At 42.8% G+C, this 21,076-nt stretch overlaps 1 protein-coding gene across 7 annotated transcripts in view; it reads right to left on the reverse strand.

Annotated features, from left to right (window-relative positions):
- Positions 1 to 21,076, reverse strand: part of stan (Protocadherin-like wing polarity protein stan) — a 124,744-nt gene that overhangs the window by 91,560 nt on the left and 12,108 nt on the right. For 4 of the 7 annotated variants that reach the window (XR_015537074.1, XR_015537083.1, XM_087355773.1 and 1 more), the window contains exons 1-2: positions 3,270 to 3,576; positions 1,291 to 1,642 (exon numbers count right to left, since the gene is read on the reverse strand). Coding sequence is in view for 5 of the 7 variants with exons in the window: in XM_087355773.1 (XP_087211899.1) it covers positions 1,291 to 1,478 (188 nt within the window). In the remaining 2 variants the exon portion in view is untranslated. The other 3 variants (XM_087356009.1, XM_087355924.1, XM_087355817.1) reach the window with 3 other exon arrangements.

Genomic DNA, 21,076 nt, shown 5'->3' on the forward strand with positions numbered 1-21,076 from the left:
AAGTGGACAGAGTGCACCATAAGTATGATCCATAAAACCAGCTGATTAACCAACATTCCAATTTGAAAGTCCTCAAAAGTCTTCATGAGGCAATACTTCACAAATAGCCACAAAGTTAAAAAATCTTGCATGTGTTAAAATTCATAGTGATAATTCGCGTGCCAGCCACAGCCTACCTTACGCAATAACGACTGGACAAACACAGCAGTTCTCGACTGAGGCAGCCTTCTTACTCATACTTTTCTGATCTTTAAATAACAAAAACAAGATTAAAAGGCAAAAAAAAACTTAATGTTATGTAAGCAACTGAGTCTAAGTGAGTAGATTAGTTGTTTATGGTTCCAGAAACCAATTTCTAGAGATCCACCCACCACAGACATAAATGATGAAACGAGTGTGTAAGCTACTTACTGAGGGGTCTGATTTGAAGAAGTGTATCCTCCAAAGCCAGTAAGTACAGTATCTTAGCTTTCACAAATTTAGTCTCAATACTCACTCATCAGGCCTCGCAGGCACTGGACCAACATGGATCAAAACTAAATTAGCCTGATAGCTTTTTAGTGTAAACCTCAATACCAAACTTCACTACAATCCTTTGAGTACTTTTAGAAATAAAATCATGATTATATGGTGCAACAGCCCAAACCGAGCCTTGGTCTCCTCCCTTGTGGGAGGTTTCTTTGTCATTGAAGAGTGCATTTGTGAGTAGTGAGTGACAAGCCAACTGCCTCTACACAATTTCTATTCAATCCTGATTTGGCTTCAAGAGCCATCTAGTAATGAATCAGGAGAGACTTGGGTGAGAAATGGCCGCTGAATTTTGCTTACAAAGCATCTCGTTCATGCTCATAACGTTCTTTTACATGCCATGAATCTACGACAAGGGACCGCCGGCTTTACTTCCCCTCCATAGGAAGTTGTGCTATGGATTTTGGAAATAAAATACATAGATAATGTATGGCCTGCATATTGTGTGTACTTGGTGAAAAGAACGTGTATGAAAAACTGAACATGTAATGACATAAAAATGTCAATCTCCATCTCTTGCGTAACTTGCATCTATAACATAAAAGAGAAGAAACAATTTTGCAATTAATTTACAATAACCGGTACTTGTGGGTTATCGGGACACATTGCTTTAAAAATACATTAGGTGAAATAAAATATAACAACTTTCAAGTATATGTCATTTATCCACATACATTAACCTAACCTAACCTAAGCTAACCTATTTCTAAAGTGATGTGTCCCTATAACCCACAAGTACCCAATAACCTTTTTTTTACTTACCTCCCAAGACGTGGTAATGAAGCATTGAACACCACATGACCAGGTGGTTCATCCTCTGTTACAATGATCAGATATGCAAATCCATGTCCAATGAGAGTCAGTACAACTATTGTTGCAACAATTGTGGAGATGGGAGAGGCTGACGGGTACCAGCAGAATGGAGAAGATCGCTTTGATGAGGGATGCATTGTGGTGTTAGTTTTGAGGTATTATAGGTAATAAATTAGTGGGTAACTACTTTATACCAAATGACACAGCCGCGGCATCATTGGTAGCTTTGTCTACCTTCCTCTTCTAAACGGAACCACAAGGACGCTAGTAAACTCTCTGAATGAAGCCATCTCCCCAGTGCCTGTAAATAAATCGGAAATTGCATTACAATATCTGTTGTTTCTCCACACGTTAACTACTGTCTACACACAAACCACTTTTTTTTCAGATAATCTGAACATTTCTCCCTCACAGACCACACTTAAGAAATTTTTAAATCAGTTGAATGTCATGTCTATATTTCCTGTCTTTACAAGAGGAACAGGATAATTAATTAAAAAATTAATAATGAACTGTTATGAATGTAGAACAGTCATGGCTTAATTTCAGGTACTAACACATCTTCCCCAAGGTACTGAGGAAAACCACAAAAAACTGTCAGGATAGTCAATCCCTGGGCTAAGATTACAACCCAGAAATTGATAAAAATTGTAGAAGTACAAAACCACTCATTCTGTCAATCTTTATTGTCTGGGACAAAAAAAAAGGTTCTGAGAAAGATAAAATATGTAATCAAAAGAAATGGCAAAGAAATAGTTCACTGATAGTAGAACTATCCACAGACACCATTCTCTGCCAGCTCCCTCTCACAACCTAGTTATCTGAGATTCATCTCAAACCAATATAAGTGCGACAAGGAATGTATACAGATAACATCATTTAGCTTTCAAATTGACTGTTTAATACTAATGCTGTTTGTCCTTCACAAATAATGTGATCAACAAGAACACATTTTACATTTTTAACATAAGCACATATCAACAGCAAATTCAGTTAGTATATTATATCAAGAATCGTGTCAATCAAATATTACAATGGTATAACAATTTTCTGAAATGGAAGCTGAAAAAAATTTTTTATTAAACACGCTGTTCACCCACATTACAATTATTTATGTCATTGTTCACTGACATAAGTTTTTCTCAAAGACGACGTTTCAGAAACAATGTTTTCATCATCAACAGAGGAGATGAGGCTGGTTCTTATTCTGCTGGCTTCAATGACCACAGCTGATCTGGATCACAGAGTATGCTAGCTGATGACAGTGATAACACCAGGTTCTGAAACGTCATGTTTCAAAAACCCTACGACGATGGGCAATGTCCAAATTAATGATCATATTTATGACTAACTCAATCGTCAGAAGCATTTTAGACTTGGCACATACTCGATTTGCATAATATTTCTAACAAGAAGTCTGTTAGTGGATCTTTATTTATTTAATGAAGCTTTACAAACTTCACTGTTTATTTCGTGTCAAAAAGATGGGACAATTAAGAATATCCAGCTGGAAATATGCTAACTGCAGTTTTAGTCCAAGGAACCATCACAAAATGTATTAGCAGGGACCGAAAAAACCATGAAAAGTCCCAGTGCATATACTCGATCTCTGGGAAACAATTCGAACCCGGAACTTCCTGCATACCGAGCAGAAGCACCACTCATTGCGCCACAGAAGGCAAATACGGATTGATTCAAAGAAACATGTTTGTTATGAATATGTACCCCTTCCCGTCTCATTGCACGAACTCAATTATCCGTCCTTGACGCAACATTTGTACGGAAGAAATATTTGTTCACTAACACGAAGTACCAACCGGCGCTATAAATATACTTCGAAAGTGAATTAGAAACAGAATACATCAACAATCACTGCAAAGGCACTCTTTCCAAATTCCAATCATTTGCAACCACATAATTACACCCACATTTATATGCTGCAAATATACATCTGATAAAACCACGCCGCACTTTCATCCGAAACATCTAAGCTTCCGAAAGGTTGACGTACGCAAATGCACTAGCGAAGAGGTACACAAACAAAAGACGACTGGACAACTCGCATGAAAAAATCGATGGCCTTCAACTCATCCTTGCTCTGCCGTTCCAGTCAACGGTTTCTCCCCCCGTACAACAACATTCTTGTGTTACTGGACCGGTCAATTCAAATTAAACTCAATAATCTAGATACAGTGGCTAGCGTAACCAGTATTTCCACTACCACCAAAGTTTCTGACGTGAGTTGCGTAACTTTAACTGTAGTGAAATAACATGAGATTCTCGAAAAGCCGGTCGTCATTTTGGATTAACAGTGTTGACTTCCGGCTTATCTCAAGCAATGCATTCTTTCGAAGCTATTTATACGTAATACGTGTGCGTATAAATAAATAATATAAAGAAACAAACAAATGCACACAGTACAAATTGAATTAAATCCACATTTTCAACTGCATTTATGTTCACACAAAGATTCAGGTCCGCTATTACATTCTTATTAATCAACCAACCAACCACTTCCTCGCCTCTCTTCAGCTATTACGAATAGTGCGTTCATTGATACAGCTGAATGCAACTGCCACCCCCGGCTCCCGGCAGGAACTGCTATGGTACAGGGAAGTTGATTTATTCTTTCTATGGAGCGACACGTGACTCGTATCGCGAAAATACTGCAACGTTTGGCGGTGAGTCTTATAGTTCCAGCCGGGAAGTGATAGCTGCGTATAACTTTATCAGTGAACGCACTTTACTAAACCAGCGTTTCTTATTCTTTTACAGTCAACGTTCTCCACAGTCTCAATAAAAAATTAAGCAAGCTTTGCTTATGTAGTATGAATATATAATTTTTGGTTTAATAGACACGCGTAGTTTGAGATAGAAATTAAATTTTGCTGAAAAGAGGCACGTGATGTTTCCACCGTATCCTCCGATACATCACTCATCCCCTAGAAGAGCAACCTACCCCTATTCACAACTGCTTTGGGTTGTTTTGATAAGACAGTTTTCGGATGAATAATAAGGTTATTTAAATAACATTCCTCACACAAGCTATAACCTGGAAATTCTACTTAGATCTCAGTAAAGCTATAAGAAAACGATTTGCTTTCCTACCCATGTTCGACTATGTTCGGAAGATTTTGGATGAGCGACTTCGCGTTCGGCTGACGAGCCGAACGGTGGGTACGCGTTTCATTATAAATGTTCTTGATGTGAATCGTTGCAAAGCGAAGACAGACTGTAAACTTCAGTTCGAACATCTTGTTGTGTCTATCCACTCAGCAACGTTTGCCATTCATGTGTAAAAATGAGACAGGAAACAGATACTTCCATCACACGGACGAACAACTTTCAGCACAAAGATGGCATACACCTCTCTATTGTGTCTTTAAATTCAACAATGTCGAGACATGTCGACTTTCGTTCCCAGTGCAGCCAACTGTTGAAAACTGTTAATGCGTACTCATCCTGTCGATCGTCTCCAAATATCCATTTCCACTGCCAACAGTCGCTTTTTTTTCAAACTACTTATGAATGAATAATGCATATGTAACACCAGTAACTTTGTAATGCAACATGTTGTTTATCTTTGAGATAACACGCACTACACCTCTCGGAGCTCTTAAAAAATAATGTAGACGTAAGCCTTTATGCCTAAATTATATTATAACAATTTCGGCGACTGACCAACGTTTGTGCTATTCGGCTACTTGCCGAAAATTTCTCACTTCGTAATGGTAGAGAATGAAGAAACAAGGCTTCTTTCCACTGCAGCATCATGAACTGGCAGTTCCAGGCCACAGTAGAATATCTAAATGCCATAACATTAAATTAACTGAATGAAAAACTTCTTTGATCTAAAACCGCTTTTGTACAATACCGTTTGTTGGTCTTTCAAGTAGTCGCTTTTCAAGAGGATTACCTATTAAAATTCCGTATGCCTTTGTTGTCTCGGCCATCCAAATTACTTTCCTTTAATCCACTACGGTATACAAGACAGGAAATTGGGCAAACTGGGCACTGCAAGTAAATGGTCGGGCAAGAGGATTTAAGATCGTTAGGGCGAGAAGAGTTTTTGTCTTCGTCTATCGTGGACACAACAGTGGCGCGACTAGCCGCGTGCGGCGTGTCGAGTGTTGTCGCGCGCGGCTGTTATTTGTATTGTTTTTATAGGTGCGAAACCCACTGATGCGGCGCGGCTGCCGAGTCGCACGCGGTTAAGTTTAGGTACGCGGCACACAGGCGGCACAGCTGTCGCGCGCGGCTATAAAAGTAACGAACTTCAACCGAGGCGAACTCAGTGGCGCTGCAGGTCGTACGTGAGTTGCGTGTATTCGATATGGCGATGTCCGAGAAATCTTTTGACACAGAGTTGTTCATTATGGAAACTGAACAACGACCAGCACTGTGGAACAGCGGTATGAAGGAATATAGTGATAAAAATATAAGAAAACCTTTGTGGGAAGAAATAGTGGAGAGATTCGGAGGGGAGGAACAGGATGTGGAAGAAATGAAACAACTTGGTAAGTAGTTACAAACTATTTATATATGTATTTTCAGGTGTACATGTACATGGATTTCTAAATGTAAATTAGTTAAATGCATTTGTTTTGCCATGGGACCTGGCCTTCACAGCGAAAACATATCTCGACAAGATACTGGACGTCTTGTATTTCTTGTGTGATCTCGTGACGTCTCATGTGATGTTGGAAAAGAATGCAAAGTGTCTTCATATCTGATGCCATCTCTGGTGCGAACAAAGTTATGTAAAACACAACAAGCCTTCACGATATCGATTGCAACATTAATATCTACGTCCAATGGGCGATGGAAAATGCGCCACTTATTAGCTAAAATGCCGAAAGTACACTCGATGTACCTTCGACCTCGGTTTACCCTATTTTATTTTATTTATTTAGTGTTCTGTCTGACGACAGGTCCATATGAACAGGATCCTTCCATCCTTTTCTCGGACATACGAGGTGCGATCGGAAAGTTTCCAGACTGCGCCTATAAAAAACCCGTACACTTATCTCAGGTATTAAATTCATCCATCACCCTCGAAGTAGTTCCCCTGGGAGTGAACACAGCGATCCCAGCGCCGCTGCCAAGCCTGGAAGCATCCCTGGAAATCTTTCTTTGTCAGCCTGTCAAGCACCATCTGCGATTCTGCCTGAATCTCTTCTGTCGTCTCAAATCTCCTTCCCTTTAGCTGAATTTTCATCTTTGGGAAGAGGAAGAAGTCACACGGAGCTTAGAAAGGAAGTTGGGGTCGGTTCTTGCAAGATCTTTGAGCTCCTGACAAACGAGAAGTCGATTCTGCTTCTGGTCCTCAGACAGGATGCGTCGCATGTGGAGTTCTTCCTTTAGAATCAGCTGACAGGTCCCATAGCCTATCCCAACAATGTCGCACAAGTCGTTGATGGTACGACGTCGATCTTCGTGAATGGCCTGCCGAATCTTCGTAACATTTTCGGGCGTTGTGCTCGAAGATGGTCGTACAGAACGCTCGTCAACATCGACAGAGGTTCGGCCATTTTTAAAACGTGAATGCCACACAAAGGTTTGTGCACGACCCATCGCGGACTCCCCAAATGCTTGCTTTAGCATTTCATAGGTTTCCGTAACCGTTTTGGCGAGTCTTTGGCAAAATTTGATGCACACGCCATTCCGAAATCGCAGGAGGGTCGGTGTAATGCACTTCCAAAACGCCCGTAACTAAGAAACAAATGCTAATTCGATGATGCCGGCTGGCACACTGATTCACTATGAATGTAGGCCGCACCCCCCTAGCGGCAGAAGCTCGTACTACATCCGGTTCGCCCTCTATTGACACAGTCTGGAAACTTTTCGATCGCACCTCGTATACGTTCCTGGCAGATGATCCAGAAGTGGTTTCCCATTGCCTTCTTCTGTGTGTGAATGGAGTAATTGTTGGGATGCCATGGAGAAACCGGGGAAGCCCCCGGAGGAAAACTCCGTGTTGCCTAGACCACGGCCTTGCCCAACACAAGTTATAAATTCGGGCACCGCCGGGAATCGAACCCGAGACCCCAGGATTAAAAGGCCAGCGTTCTAACCGCTAGACCACCGTGGCATTATAGTTGAAGATTTTCTTCTCGAGGCTTAAATTGTTGCCGGGATAAGGACGCATCAGGTTTTCCGAGAGAGGGAATGCCTCGTCACCAACCAACACATATGGCATTGGTGTAGTATTAGTTGTAGATATTGGACACTTATCTGGGATTTGCAGTTCCTTGTTTATAAGTTTGTGATAAATAGCGGAATCTTTGAAAATTGAAGAATCGCTACACTTTCCATATGCTCCAACATCAATGCTGATGAACTTGTAACCTTTTGTGGAATGTTCCAAGAACATGGGATGTATCCAGTATCGTCGATTTTGCTTTTTCCGACGACGGACATGATAGAACAGTAGGGCTGCTATCTCTTCAACCTCCATTTAGATACTGATAAATGCTTGCCGCGCGTAGTCGCCTTGTGAAAGTCGCGAGTTAATAAACCGCGCGCGGCTAGCCGCGCCAGTATCAGCGAAGTCGGGCCTCGGGACGCCATACGACACGACGCCGACACACAGACGCCAAGCGTCGCGACGTCTATCCCATTACAGCGAAGACGAGCCTTGGGGCGTCTTGCGACATGCTGGAAAACCGACGGCGAGCGTCGCTATGCCTAAACAAGCACAACTTATTCCAACCTACGAGGTGCGATCGGAACGTTTCCAGACTGCGCCTATAAAAACCCGTACACTTATCTCAGGTATTAAATTCATCCATCACCCTCGAAGTAGTTCCCCTGGGAGTGAACACAACGATCCCAGCGCCGCTGCCAAGCCTGGAAGCATCCCTGGAAATCTTTCTTTGTCAGCCTGTCAAGCACCATCTGCGATTCTGCCTGAATCTCTTCTATCGTCTCAAATCTCCTTCCCTTTAGCTGATTTTTCATCTTTGGGAAGAGGAAGAAGTCACACGGAGCTTAAAAAGGAAGTTGGGGTCGGTTCTTGCAAGATCTTTGAGCTCCTGACAAACGAGAAGTCGATTCTGCTTCTGGTCCTCAGACAGGAGCCTTGGCACAAACTTGGCTGCGATGCGTCGCATGTGGAGTTCTTCCTTTAGAATCAGCTGACAGGTCCCATAGCCTATATCAAACAATGTCGCACAAGTCGTTGATGGTATGACGTCGATCTTCGTGAATGGCCTGCCCAATCTTCGTAACATTTTCGGGCGTTGTGCTCGAAGATGGTCGTCCAGAACGCTCGTCATCATCGACAGAGGTTCGGCCATTTTTAAAACGTGAATGCCACACAAAGGTTTGTGCACGACCCATTGCGGACTCCCCAAATGCTTGCTTTAGCATTTCATAGGTTTCCGTAGCCGTTTTGGCGAGTCTTTGGCAAAATTTGATTTGTTCATGAAAATCCGCCATTCCGAAATCGCAGGAGGGTCGGTGTAATGCACTACCAAAACGCCCGTAACTAAGAAACAAATGCTAATTCGATGATGCCGGCTGGCACACTGATTCACTATGAATGTAGGCCGCACCCCCTAGCGGCAGAAGCTCGTACTACATCCGGTTCGCCCTCTATTGACACAGTCTGTAAACTTTCCGATCGCACTCGTACATTAACGTAACCAAACCGAAACCAACATAATCTGTCCTAACCTAACCCAACTTTATCTAACGTAACGTAACGTAACGTAACCTAACCTAACAAAACGAAACAGAGCTTTGGGGTACCAGACATATCAGAAAATGCATAGGACAGTGCGAGTAATTCCGCAGAGAACGTCATAGCACTTCACCGATCGTCGCGATTGAGTGGTTAGTATTCCTGCTTTGTATTCGAGGTTCCAGGTTCAAAACTCGGCCTGGGGATCGATTATCGTAACTGCTGAGTTTATTAGTGATATTCCTTCAGACAAGGGCCGGGGTATCAGCCATGACTGCTTCCTCCCTTCCTTATAGTTTCAAATTCATTATTCTTTATTCGTCATATTATTTGACTGCAAACAGCCCTAAGCTCAGCTACTTTCAGAGTAGTTAAATAAACAACGAAGAAATAAATATAACAATTTGAGCTGGAACCTTTCTGGCGGCGAAAAATACCAAAAGGATGGCCACGGTAGTTGTCCTAATTAAGCACGTATCAGAATAGTGATTTTATGTGCCTATTTAAAAGTGATATAATAAATCATGCTGAATTACGCGACGTTTCCGATCAGTGACGATGAAATACAAAAACAGCAATTCGAACTTCTGTATTTTCCCAGCAAAATTAAAAGCATAAGTTTTAGTCTAACGAACCTATGATCTCGACGATTCAACACTACCAAAGCCACTTCCATCCCAAATCCTCACAACGCATTTATTTTGGTAATATTCTTCCATGTCTTCGGTCCTCGAAATTGATCGTATTCGTTTATGTTTCCCCGTCAAATTTCTGTACATATTTCTTGTCTCCCCACCATTCGATCTACCAGTGTTAACCCATTGGTGAAGAAGAATCTGCCTGTCTTCTGTTTTGTATTGCAGTGTAGTCTGGTAGAAGTTTGCCGACGTTTCTGAGGTGCTGCCTCCATCATCGCCCTGATGATGGAGGCAAATACCTTGAAGCCTATTGAAAAGCAAGAACTTTTCGGGTCTCACTGAGTGTGTTCGATTAATTGTAGCTTACAAAACAACGATTATGGAAATCTTTTTTCTGATGTTCCTGACTAAACTATAGGAAAGAGTAGTGAGGTCGGGAGGGGCGGAACCAGGTATTACTACACCTGCTTGCTAGGTGGAAGGAGAAGTAAGGAATGCGAGGGGAGGAAGAGAGAGGAGAAGAAAGCGAAGCTGAAAGGAGCGGAAATAAATGAACTACAAAAAAATAAAAAAGATGGCTTGCAGCCTCCATCATCAATGATGGAGGCTGCAAGGAGCTCTGAAAACATCGACCAGACTACACGGCGTAACAACCCAGAAGATAGAAATCTTCATACTCATCGCCCTGATGACGGAGGCAGTATGACCTCTGAAACGTTGGTTAACATCGACCAGACTACACAGCGCAATAACCCAGAAGACAGAAATCTTCATACTCATCGCCCTGATGATGGAGGCAGTATGACCTCTGAAACGTTGGTTAACATCGACCAGACTACACAGCGCAACAACCCAGAAGACAGAAATCTTCATACTCATCGCCCTGATGATGGAGGCAGTATGACCTCTGAAACGTTGGTTAACATCGACCAGACTACACGGCGTAACAACCCAGAAGACAGAAATCTTCAGAGTCACTGTCGTGGAAACCTCAAATCCTACAAAGAAAATAAAGATCATAGGCTAACGGACTGCTGATTTAAAGGTACAATTTGGCTGCACGCGACAGAGACAAGCGACAGAGACAAGCGACCGAGGCAAGCGACAGAGACGGGAGACGGACACATCGCAGCTTGTCGCCACACACTTTTGAGGTGACGACCGAGACATGTGGCAAAGTGTTTGTTTTCTTTGTTTTATTGAGACATACGTGCACATATTCTGTGAAAAATGAGTACAAAAATGCTTCTAAAAAGATTACTCGAAGAAGATGATGTGTTGCTGTGTTATTTGTTGCGAAAGAAACAAAGAAAACCTATGAGTTCAATATTCAAAACCAGACGAGAAGAAGGATCTTTCTGTCGGTGGTCAGTGGTCGGTTTTCTGCTACTAATTCTACCAATTGCTCATCTTGGTCACCAGTAAATTTAATTTCTGCCATTATTTTACTCAACAACACACGTGCTGACTGAGCCCGTCGCGAGACACTACTGGTCCGAGAGCGGTCTCCTGTGCTTTGTGTCTGTCGCCTGTCTTTGTCTCGCGCTCGTAATTGTACTTCATACGATTGTACAGAGAGCAGACAGGAAGCGACCAGTCTCGGTCTCGTAACTCTGTCGCCTGCCTCGGTCGCTTGTCTCTGTCGCGTGCAGCCAAATTGTACCTTTAGGATGATTCACACTACACGGTCGCTAGTTGTGGCGCGGGGGGAAAGGGATTCCCAAGCATTCTACGAACTTTCTGGACGCAGTCTCAACAAGTTGCCAGCATTTCACCACGGTACATTTGTTCAAGTTATTAACTGTCACATCTTACATTTATAACGGGTTGGCAACTGACAGTTGGAGCGTTAAACCCGAGTCGTATGACATAGGGTCTGCCCATTACAGCAACAGAGCTTCGGAAAAATGATATTTCAGGGACTCCTTCAATAGATAAGAAATTTCTATGGCAGAATACAAAAGCATTTTCAACGTCTCTACGAGGGAAACTTTATTTATAATTAAAACATCTCGTTGATATGATTTTAAACCTGAAAACCACGATCAGGTGTCGTAAAATATAATCACCGCGTGCGTGTAGTCCAGAGTCCCAAAATAAATAGGAAAAATTCAGTGTCCAGAATTCAACTAATATAAAGATGTCTCGCTACGCGCTGTGTAGGCGCTCAGGGGGAGATGACGTAATCCCCTCATTCTCAACCTCGGCAATAGATGGGGTGAGTAGTCAGCGTCAATCGCCCACAGGTGCCCACTGGAGAGGAGGCTAGGTGTGTCCCAAAAGCTAGAAGAAACATCTCTGCTAATCCCTTTGGGAGCGGGGGAGGGGTTGAAATGGTGTCCGTCATCAACTTTTATATTTTAGCTTCAGAATCCTTGTACAATATAACGTACGGTGGAATGTCCAAGACGACAGCGGAATAAAATTGTTCGAAATGAGTATCCACTTGTCAACAATTTGAAAATCAGTTCAAGACAGTTAACACTGAATATGCTACGTTATATAAAATGTCAGACGGTCCCTAGACGATTTAAAAAATACTGTATAAACCTTCATAACCAGAAAACTGCTATTTCGTTTTTTCGCTAATTTCGACGAGGTTTGTGGCTTTTCCAAAATGCTTTTCTTGTCATGACAGGCCGTCATTAAACGTTTAAAAATTTATGCTCGTTGTTGGGAGATGCTGAATGTAAACGGCAGTAAGGATCAGAAAACACTCCACTAAAACCAAAAGAACAGATCGGCCAAGCCTTAACAACTGCCCATAAACGGAAATTCGTAGAGCAAATGTTAATAAATCTTTACATGACGGACAAAAACTGAGAGTCTTCTGGAAACAGTGAAGACGGAAACAAATATGCCGAAGACGTCTTTGAAAGAAACTCTCAAGCTTGAAACAGCCGATCCATGGCGGTCGCCCAGCGGGAGACGTCAACGACCCGTAAAAGAAATAAGAAATTGTCAAACAAAATAATATAACAGGATAAACCGTCGTAAAATATATTTTGTAAAATGATAAATAAACAAATCAGGCAAGAAACACCCCGACGACATTTTTTTTATTTCTCTCTCTGCCTCAAATAATAATTGCATTAAAAATATTTTCGCCCTACGATCAACAAAAATAAAATCTCCAGTTTCTGTCTTAATAGATGAAATGGTGACGAAATACCTGAGCCTACGACCATCAGCTCTTTAATGTTTTTCCCACCACAATATAAAAACAATCAGACAAATCAATACCAGCCACAGGTTGCCAAGCGTTTGGCGTGTACTAAGCATTTTGTTCAGCAATTCCAACAAATACAGTTCAAACGGCGCTCACAATCGTCTTCGGCGTAGCTTCGCCCCCACCCCCACCCCCTCGGTCACTCCCAAGGTTTACACACTCTTGCCTCTGTACATCTTCCTCTACTACTGTAAGTAAAATACGAAGTGTATTCATTGGCATACGAAAGAACTGGGAAAAAATGGTTTCATACTCAACTACCTGGGGAAAAGATTACAAAAATTCTCCTTCGAGTGTTCTGTGTAGCAAATCTCGGATGCACACAAATCCTCCTTCGTCTAGAAGATCTTTCTTCCACCTCAGCTTGGTCCAACAGCACGGGAAGTGTTCAACAAAAAACCGTTTCGGTCGACCTTCTGTGTTAATGCACGCATCGCTGAACGCCGTGGACATTTAAGACACTTAATATGACACTGGTTTTGTTTCACGATTTCAATGTTCTTACTTTCGTAACAACTAGAACATGTGTCGGAAATTGGTCGCGTGACATTTCGATTACTACGTACAGTCCGCAGACCAGGAGAAAATCCCTGCTAGGAATTCGATATACGCGCATGCGCAAGATTTCGCGGTGAGTGACGACCGATCCTAAAAGCATTCGTTCCACAACCACTGAACGAACAACAGACGACGGGCTTTCGTGTGTTCTAATGGGTTCAGCTTTAAGATTACCTCACAGCGGCACAGTGATTTAATCTAGAATATTATCGCAACACCCGCAGAACACATTAGAGGTGCGCTCACTACACGCTACTCTTAACTGCTTGATGTTTTCAGTCTGTGTGTAGTAGCGTAAAACTCTGACGTATCACACTTCCCACCAATAGCAGCCCTCTAGTCCACCTGATACCTACAGTCCACAGATCAGGAGAAAATCCCTGCTAGGAATTCGATATACGCGCATGCGCGACATTTCGCGGTGAGTGACGACCGATCCTAAAAGCATTCGTTCCACAACCACTGAACGAACAACAGACGACGGGCTTTCATGTGTTCTAATAGGTTCAGCTTTAAGATTACCTCACAGCGGCACAGTGATTTAATCTAGAATATTATCGCAACACCAGCAGAACACATTAGAGGTGCGCTCACTACACGCTACTCTTAACTGCTTGATGTTTTCAGTCTGTGTGTAGTAGCGTAAAAAACTGACGTATCGCACTTCCCACCAATAGCAGCCCTCTAGTCCACCTGATACCTACAGTCCACAGATCAGGAGAAAATCCCTGCTAGGAATTCGATATACGCGCATGCGCGACATTTCGCGGTGAGTGACGACCCATCCTAAAAGCATTCGTTCCACAACCACTGAACGAACAACAGACGACAGGCTTTCATGTGTTCTAATGGGTTCAGCTTTAAGATTAACTCACAGTGGCACAGTGATTTAATATAGAATGTTATCGTAACACCCACAGAACACATTAGAGGTGCGCTCACTACACGCTACTCTTAACGGCTTGATGTTTTCAGTCTGTGTAGTAGAGTAAAACTCTGACGTATCACACTTCCCACCAATAGCAGCCCTCTAGTCCAGCTGATAAGTAACATTCCCCCCGCACCGCACCAGAAACGACTTCCCCCAGAAGGGTTTTTCTCGTGATCTGTGTGGGAGGAACAGGATATAAGGTAGCATCAAATGTCCATGCTATAAACATTATTTCCCAGCGTCAGAAGTTTATAGTTCGCTGTCCGTTTCAGTATGTCTGCAATGTCTTCGGTTTACACAGTATTTGGTCACAACTTCGGCTTTCAGGGACGAACCGCGTCGAATGCTATTAGCCAATGTTTCGACAAACAATGCAGCTGCCATCTTCAGGGTGAACGCGTGTAGTTTTCAACATTCGACACGGCCCACCCCCGAAATCAGAAGATGTGCAATGAACTCCGGCCGCGTGTGACGTAGTAAGTCGAAACACGGGCGGAAAAGTGTAGCGCTGTTCCAGATCTTCATTTGAGCATCAGGCGGCGATACGTACATTGGCTAGCTCAACGGTCAGAGAACAGGAAGGTGCATCACTACAGCGTAAGAACGGCTCAACACAAACGACATTCACTGAATGACGAACATTCGTGATTATATGCAAATGACGTACACACTGTTCTCGTCGTTCGGCATAATGAGGAACGCCATGGTTTGTACTCTACAGTTCGGCCATATCGGAGTACAATACAAAAACTAAAAAGAAACTGCGGATAGAAGTCTATGAAGCTCTACTGCCAAACTCGAGCCAACTTGACAGGAAAAAAGTATCTAAATAATATCTTTGGATACATAAGCAGGTCTTCATATAACTTGTGAAACTGGGCTTTCAACAATCTTTGACTTACAAGTGGATGGCACCAAAATGTATTTCTACGCTTTGCCGTTGCTCTTAGCAAAAAAGCGTACACAAAGACAGTCTCAACAAAATCCACACCTCGACTTATCAGCCTAGAGCGCACGCCAGCTGTCTCCACAAAATCGAGCTCCCAACTGAAAAGAAAACGCAGACAATGCGTTTAGTTCACCGTCCGCGTGCACAGGCAAAAAGAATATGCGGTTGTGGTAGTTTTACCACTGCGAGAAACATTCACAAGCCTGCACACAGCGCACACGTGTTTACAACGTGAACGCAGACATCCAGAAAGGAACATGTGAATTGGTACGTGAATAGAAAGTATTTTCTAAACAGCCGTTGCCTCCTAACCGGCTGCAAATCCATGCTGTGCACAGTAGCTACTCTGAGAGCACAACCTAATTGCAGCAAGGCACCGATGACGCTTCACACGGTGGCCCAACTGCTCCTAGAAATGGCTGGTAACTTGCAGCTGTTATAGTCGGCGCAGTAGTTTTTGGCCGGTGGAGAAGCTGGCGGGCGGGCCTAGTCCGTGTACCTGAGGTGGCACGGTCAGTGCATTTCTTTTGTTTGGGCGTTCAGTCACACAAGCTCCTCGGTGCAGTCAACATTATACTATCGCACAAGAGACTCGCTCCTAGCCTTCCCCTTGAAAATTCCACCGGCCAAAAACTACTGCGCCGACTATAACAGCTGGACCAACCAATGAACGTACTGAGATTCAAGTCTGTTCAGTTTTTGTGTGAGACGGCACTTGGCAATGATGAAAAAAAGGTTACACTGTATTATAGTTCCTGCTTCCACTAACTACTATAAGAACTATTCTAAAAGAACTTAGAAGCACAGTAGACCCTCGTTATACCGCGGGTGTCATCATGTCCTTCAAGACAGTGAATGAAATAAGTGATGTTTTCACTTATAACGCGGATGTTGAAGCTGTCCGCCGACAGACGCGGCCTTACGAGGGAGCACTGTACAAGTAGCAAATATTCCTTCGGAAACTCCTCAGTTACAGAATGTTGCCATTTGAAAGCAGGGTCATTACGTCCTTCGAAAATCTACAGCCCACGACAATCACATCTGAAGTTCTCGCGGTGATATCAGACGCTGACTGTGGTCTTTTAGGTTATGACGCCATTTCGTCTTGTAGTTCGTTACAAACGTGTCGGATAAAAACACCTCTAGGGACGACATGATGAGATCCCATCCTAAATAAGTTATACCCCTGTGGTAGTGGTGACGTTAACAATTGTATAAACAATAATTTTAATGTTATTCTTGCACCTACACCTTGGTCTTTAAAGGAGTCTCTCCCCCATGCGTCCTACTTGCCCCGCCCATCTCACCCTTCTAGACCTGTAGCTAGGACAGTAAGACAAGTGATGGCAGAAACCCTCTTGGAAAACGTCCGTTTAAAAGACAGATTAGGGAATAGAATGATATTATGATGAATCTTCAGCATGTAGGGCATTGTGTGATTTATTGCGTTCCAGGTAAGATGAGAGCCGATGTAAACAAAGTCACTTAAAGGGAAGGTCTCTTACCGCTTCCTAACCTTGTCCCTCATCCGGTGTCATTTCAAATCACTGTTCTTTTTTTAAAAAACAAATGCAATAGCAATTATATTATTCTTAGCAGCGATAACGGTTTGGAGCATCATTTTGGTAAGAATTTATTACATAAATAGTGTTTAATGTTACAGTCATATGCTGCTTAAGTTCTTTCTGTACAAACGATTTGGGGTGGGTGCATACCAATTGGAACTGCGCGTTGAACAGCCAGTTGACGGACTACCCATGAGGAAAACATTCTTTCGTGAGTTCTGTGACTTGTAACAGTGATTTTTGTGAGACCACAGTTATCAAGTAAGAGTTTATTTGTTCGCGAGGCCTGGTGACTGGTGTGTATAATATAAAGTTGCATTATATTTTAATGTAGTAGGCAGACAGCATTACAGTAATAGAGAAAGTACCACAATGATAGCAGCAGATGTTAGCAGGACAGACAGTAACATTGCTACCACGTGTTTCTAAAGGAGTGGGAGGAGAGGGGAATTTGTTTTGACCGCCTCTCATATTAGTTGGAATAGCCTAACTTCATTTCTACGTCTGGACAAAGGAGACCTTAATCCTTATCCCTGCTAAATGAGTGGCTGCAGGCTGGAAGACCGGTGACATCTTTCGGTTTAAAAACTTACCTTGTAGAAACAATATCGCCTACGTTACGGTATCCTTACTAGTCACTGCACTTTCACTGCAGTTACGTAGAAGCTAATGATGTATGTTACGCAAACTGTAAACATGTCAGGGCTCGATTTGGCAACCTCGTCAGAAGGGTTGTTATCGACTGGAGGGTCGGCCTAACTATATCCACTCTCTTGGCTGTCATCGTCGATTCACAACGCAATTTCACGGCACTGCCAAAGTATGCTTCATGAATACTGCATGAATATTGTCAGATGAACCGCAGGGAGGAAATGTGCAGGCAGAGAGCTCCAGCTACAAGCAGGTGATGACAGATTCTTCGTTGAAGACATCGAACACGATTCACCAAGTCCAGTGTCTGACTTGAAATAACTTCAAACACACCAGAAGACTATAAAATGCAACCCTGCGCAATTACACGACACAGCTTACTTGATGATGTGGGGGTTAGTGAGTAAAATGCAAGGGTGTGAAGGCCAATTTCAGAAGTGGTCCAATAGGAGGTCTCACCCTACTTCAACTGATGGGTACTGGGTGCCTTAAGACATCGCTCATTACTTATCTTGTTTACAGTAGTAGGGGTAGCTGTGGCTACGGTCTGGACGACCGGGATTCGATCCCCGACGAGGTAGAGGATTTTTCGTATAGCCTCTGCGTCCAGACCGGCTCTGGGGTCCTCCCAGCCTCCTGTCCAATGGGTACCGGGTTCTTTTCTGGGCGTAACGCTGACCATCACCCCCATCTAGTGCCGAGGTCAAGAATGAGTCGGAGCTATACGCCTCCCCCCAAGCGCCTACATGGCGTATAGTGGGAAAGATTTACTTTTTCCAATGTTCTAGCAGTTCTTCCTTACTCCAAATAGCAAGGAAAAAGTAGTTCTCAGAGCCACCCGCCTGGAGGAATTCTGCTGGAATTTCATCCTGGGCGATTTGTAAATTTTGAACTAGACAGTAACATTTCAACCTCAAAAGATCTAGGCTAAAGTACTAATGTCTCAGTTACGTCAGATGGCTATTGAATTCGGGGCTACACGGAGCTTACGATGTTAGGTTGGGTGGACTAAAATACGTGGAATATTTCCACGTATTCCAAATACTGTAGGAATGCGCAAATTATTAATTAATGCCTCTATACAGTTCTGTAATATTTCTGGTTTTACTAAGTTCCGCGCGTCTGTGAATGGAATAAGTAACGCGTGTTCAAAACGAGTCTTTGAGTCAATTTCCTATCGACGTTATAATGCACGATTGTACATAGTCAGAGAGCAAAATTAAGATACCGCTGGAAAAGTGCATGGCCCTACGTGAATTTATTTATTTTCACATCATTTAACGATGAATGAAATGATTAATGAATTGGAAAGGATATGGAAGGGAGCGGTAATGGCCTAATTTACGGTACTCCCCCGGAATGTTCGTGGAAGGACTGAGGGAAAACCACAACACACTCCGTCAGGATAGTCGGTCTTCGGGCCGAGATTTTAACCCGGCATCTCCCTAATACGAAGCACTGAGTGTTGGCGACAAGACGTGAAGACTCACTCCGAGACTGTGGGGTAAGTCGACTGAAAAAAAATCAGAAACGCTGTATGATTCCCACGACCGGGAATCGGCCATCTACTAGCATAGGACAACGGAAAAACTTCACTGTTCTCTTCCTGGCTACTAGAAGCAAGCTTCTAGCGAGACTGGACTCGAGGCGATGCTAGTGTTGGAGCGGTCAAATATCACCCATACCCAGAGCCTGTGTTAAGCTGACGGAACAACTGGATTTCTGAGCTGAAGCCTTTGAAAAGACCCATCCATCTGGCACTGTGACTCACTAGGGATAGCATATGGCAAGCTCTTTGCAAAGTAAACCTGTCAAAAGGCAACAGACTCACGTACGCAGTGGACGGCAAAAATTAAAAACGCCATTGTTCATCGTGAGACAAGAGCATTCGGCGAAATACGCACTTTCGCGTTTCTTTGTTTATGATTTCGTACAGATGAAATGAACGACTTTCACGACGCACTCCACTGTCTCGTGTATTTATTTTTATGCATATGAAAAACGTTTGATCTAACGGAACATCTGCATTATTTTAACTCATGACAAATTGCATAGACACACATAATTACACTTCTAGTGCAAACTGCATACAAAAAATGTAACCCTACAAAACATAAATTTGTTTCGCAAAGACTTATCTGTTCAGGTGCAGCGTGTCTGTTACACGGAAAATATTTCTGTTAAGACTGTACTCGTTTTTCCTCAGGCTTTAAACTTGATTATAAACTGTCCACGATAGTCGTTCAGGTCGCAAAAGAATTAGCCTCTTTTCTTCAATCTGAAATCTGAATACGCTGTTCACAAAATCCTAACATTAAGCCCCATTCTGATTCATCTGAATTCAAATCACAACCTCGCAGCCTATTTCTCTAAACCCATTTTAATATTATCACCTGAGCCGAAGTAGGAAAATCCTTTAACGTCTCCTGCTTTCCGGTTAGAATTCTGCATGAATTTTTCTCCCTCACGCATGCTAAATGATCCACCAATCTTATCCCCAATGATTAGCTGTGATGTTATGGTTTATCAACTAAGAGACCACAAGAAACCGTGGCTGGTGTAGGTCGAATGAACCGGCGGGAAACCGGAAGGAATCTGCCTACTAAAATATTGTATTTTGAGGGTTTTTATAGAGAGTGTTAAACAAAATGGTCAAATGGCTCAGACCGGCTCGACCACCTGAAGATGGAAGTAAAAACAACTTCAGAACTCTGGATTTTTAAATACGAAGACGATAGATAAAGTCCAAAGAGGGGTCTTTTCGCCCGAATGCTAGAAAACAATGACGAAGACTAGGCCTATTGTAAAATTACTTCAGACCTTCAGAGTATGAGGCGATGAATCTTGTGGTTCCATAAAAGACAGATAGTTCTTTGGCTAGCTGAGCGACTACTAACTTCTCAACTACTCTACTTCATGGAGTACGTAAAAAGCCTGGAGTCATCGAAGATGACTGTCTTCTGGGTTGTTTCATTGTGTAGTGTGTTAGATTTACCGACGTTTCAGAGGTCTCTGCTGCCTCCATCATGAGTGTCCTGACGATCGAGGCAGCAAGCACCTCTGAAATAGCGGTTAACTACCAAATTACATGGTACTACAACCCGGAAGACAACCATTTTCGGAGCAACTTCCGTTACTGAAGTCATCGAATCTCCAATCTTCATATGAATGGAAAATTTGTTCCTTTAAAATGGTCGCTCAACAAACGTCTTTTATGGAATACGAATTTCATGAGCTGGTAGACTAAATTTACTGGATTCAAAGTCATTGATTTTCTAAATGTTACAGCCCTGTTAAAGCGTTTTCAGGTGCGTATTACTTGTTTAAACGAAACTGGAGTTTTGTTGATCTCTATTCCGCTGTAAAACAGTGTACATTTTCATGTGGCTGCTGGTACCACGTCTTGAGCGTATTGAGTACACCTGTGTTAAATGAAACAAATGAAGGGTCTGATGCGAGGAAAATTGAGTATCCTTAAGGTACAATTTGGCTGCACGCGACAGAGACAAGCGACCGAGGCAGGCGAAAGA

This window comes from Zootermopsis nevadensis, unplaced genomic scaffold, assembly GCF_977971745.1.
Source record: "Zootermopsis nevadensis isolate Lab colony 2312 unplaced genomic scaffold, Znev_1.0 Znev_ptg000001l, whole genome shotgun sequence".
NCBI classification, from domain to species: Eukaryota; Metazoa; Arthropoda; class Insecta; order Blattodea; family Termopsidae; genus Zootermopsis; species Zootermopsis nevadensis.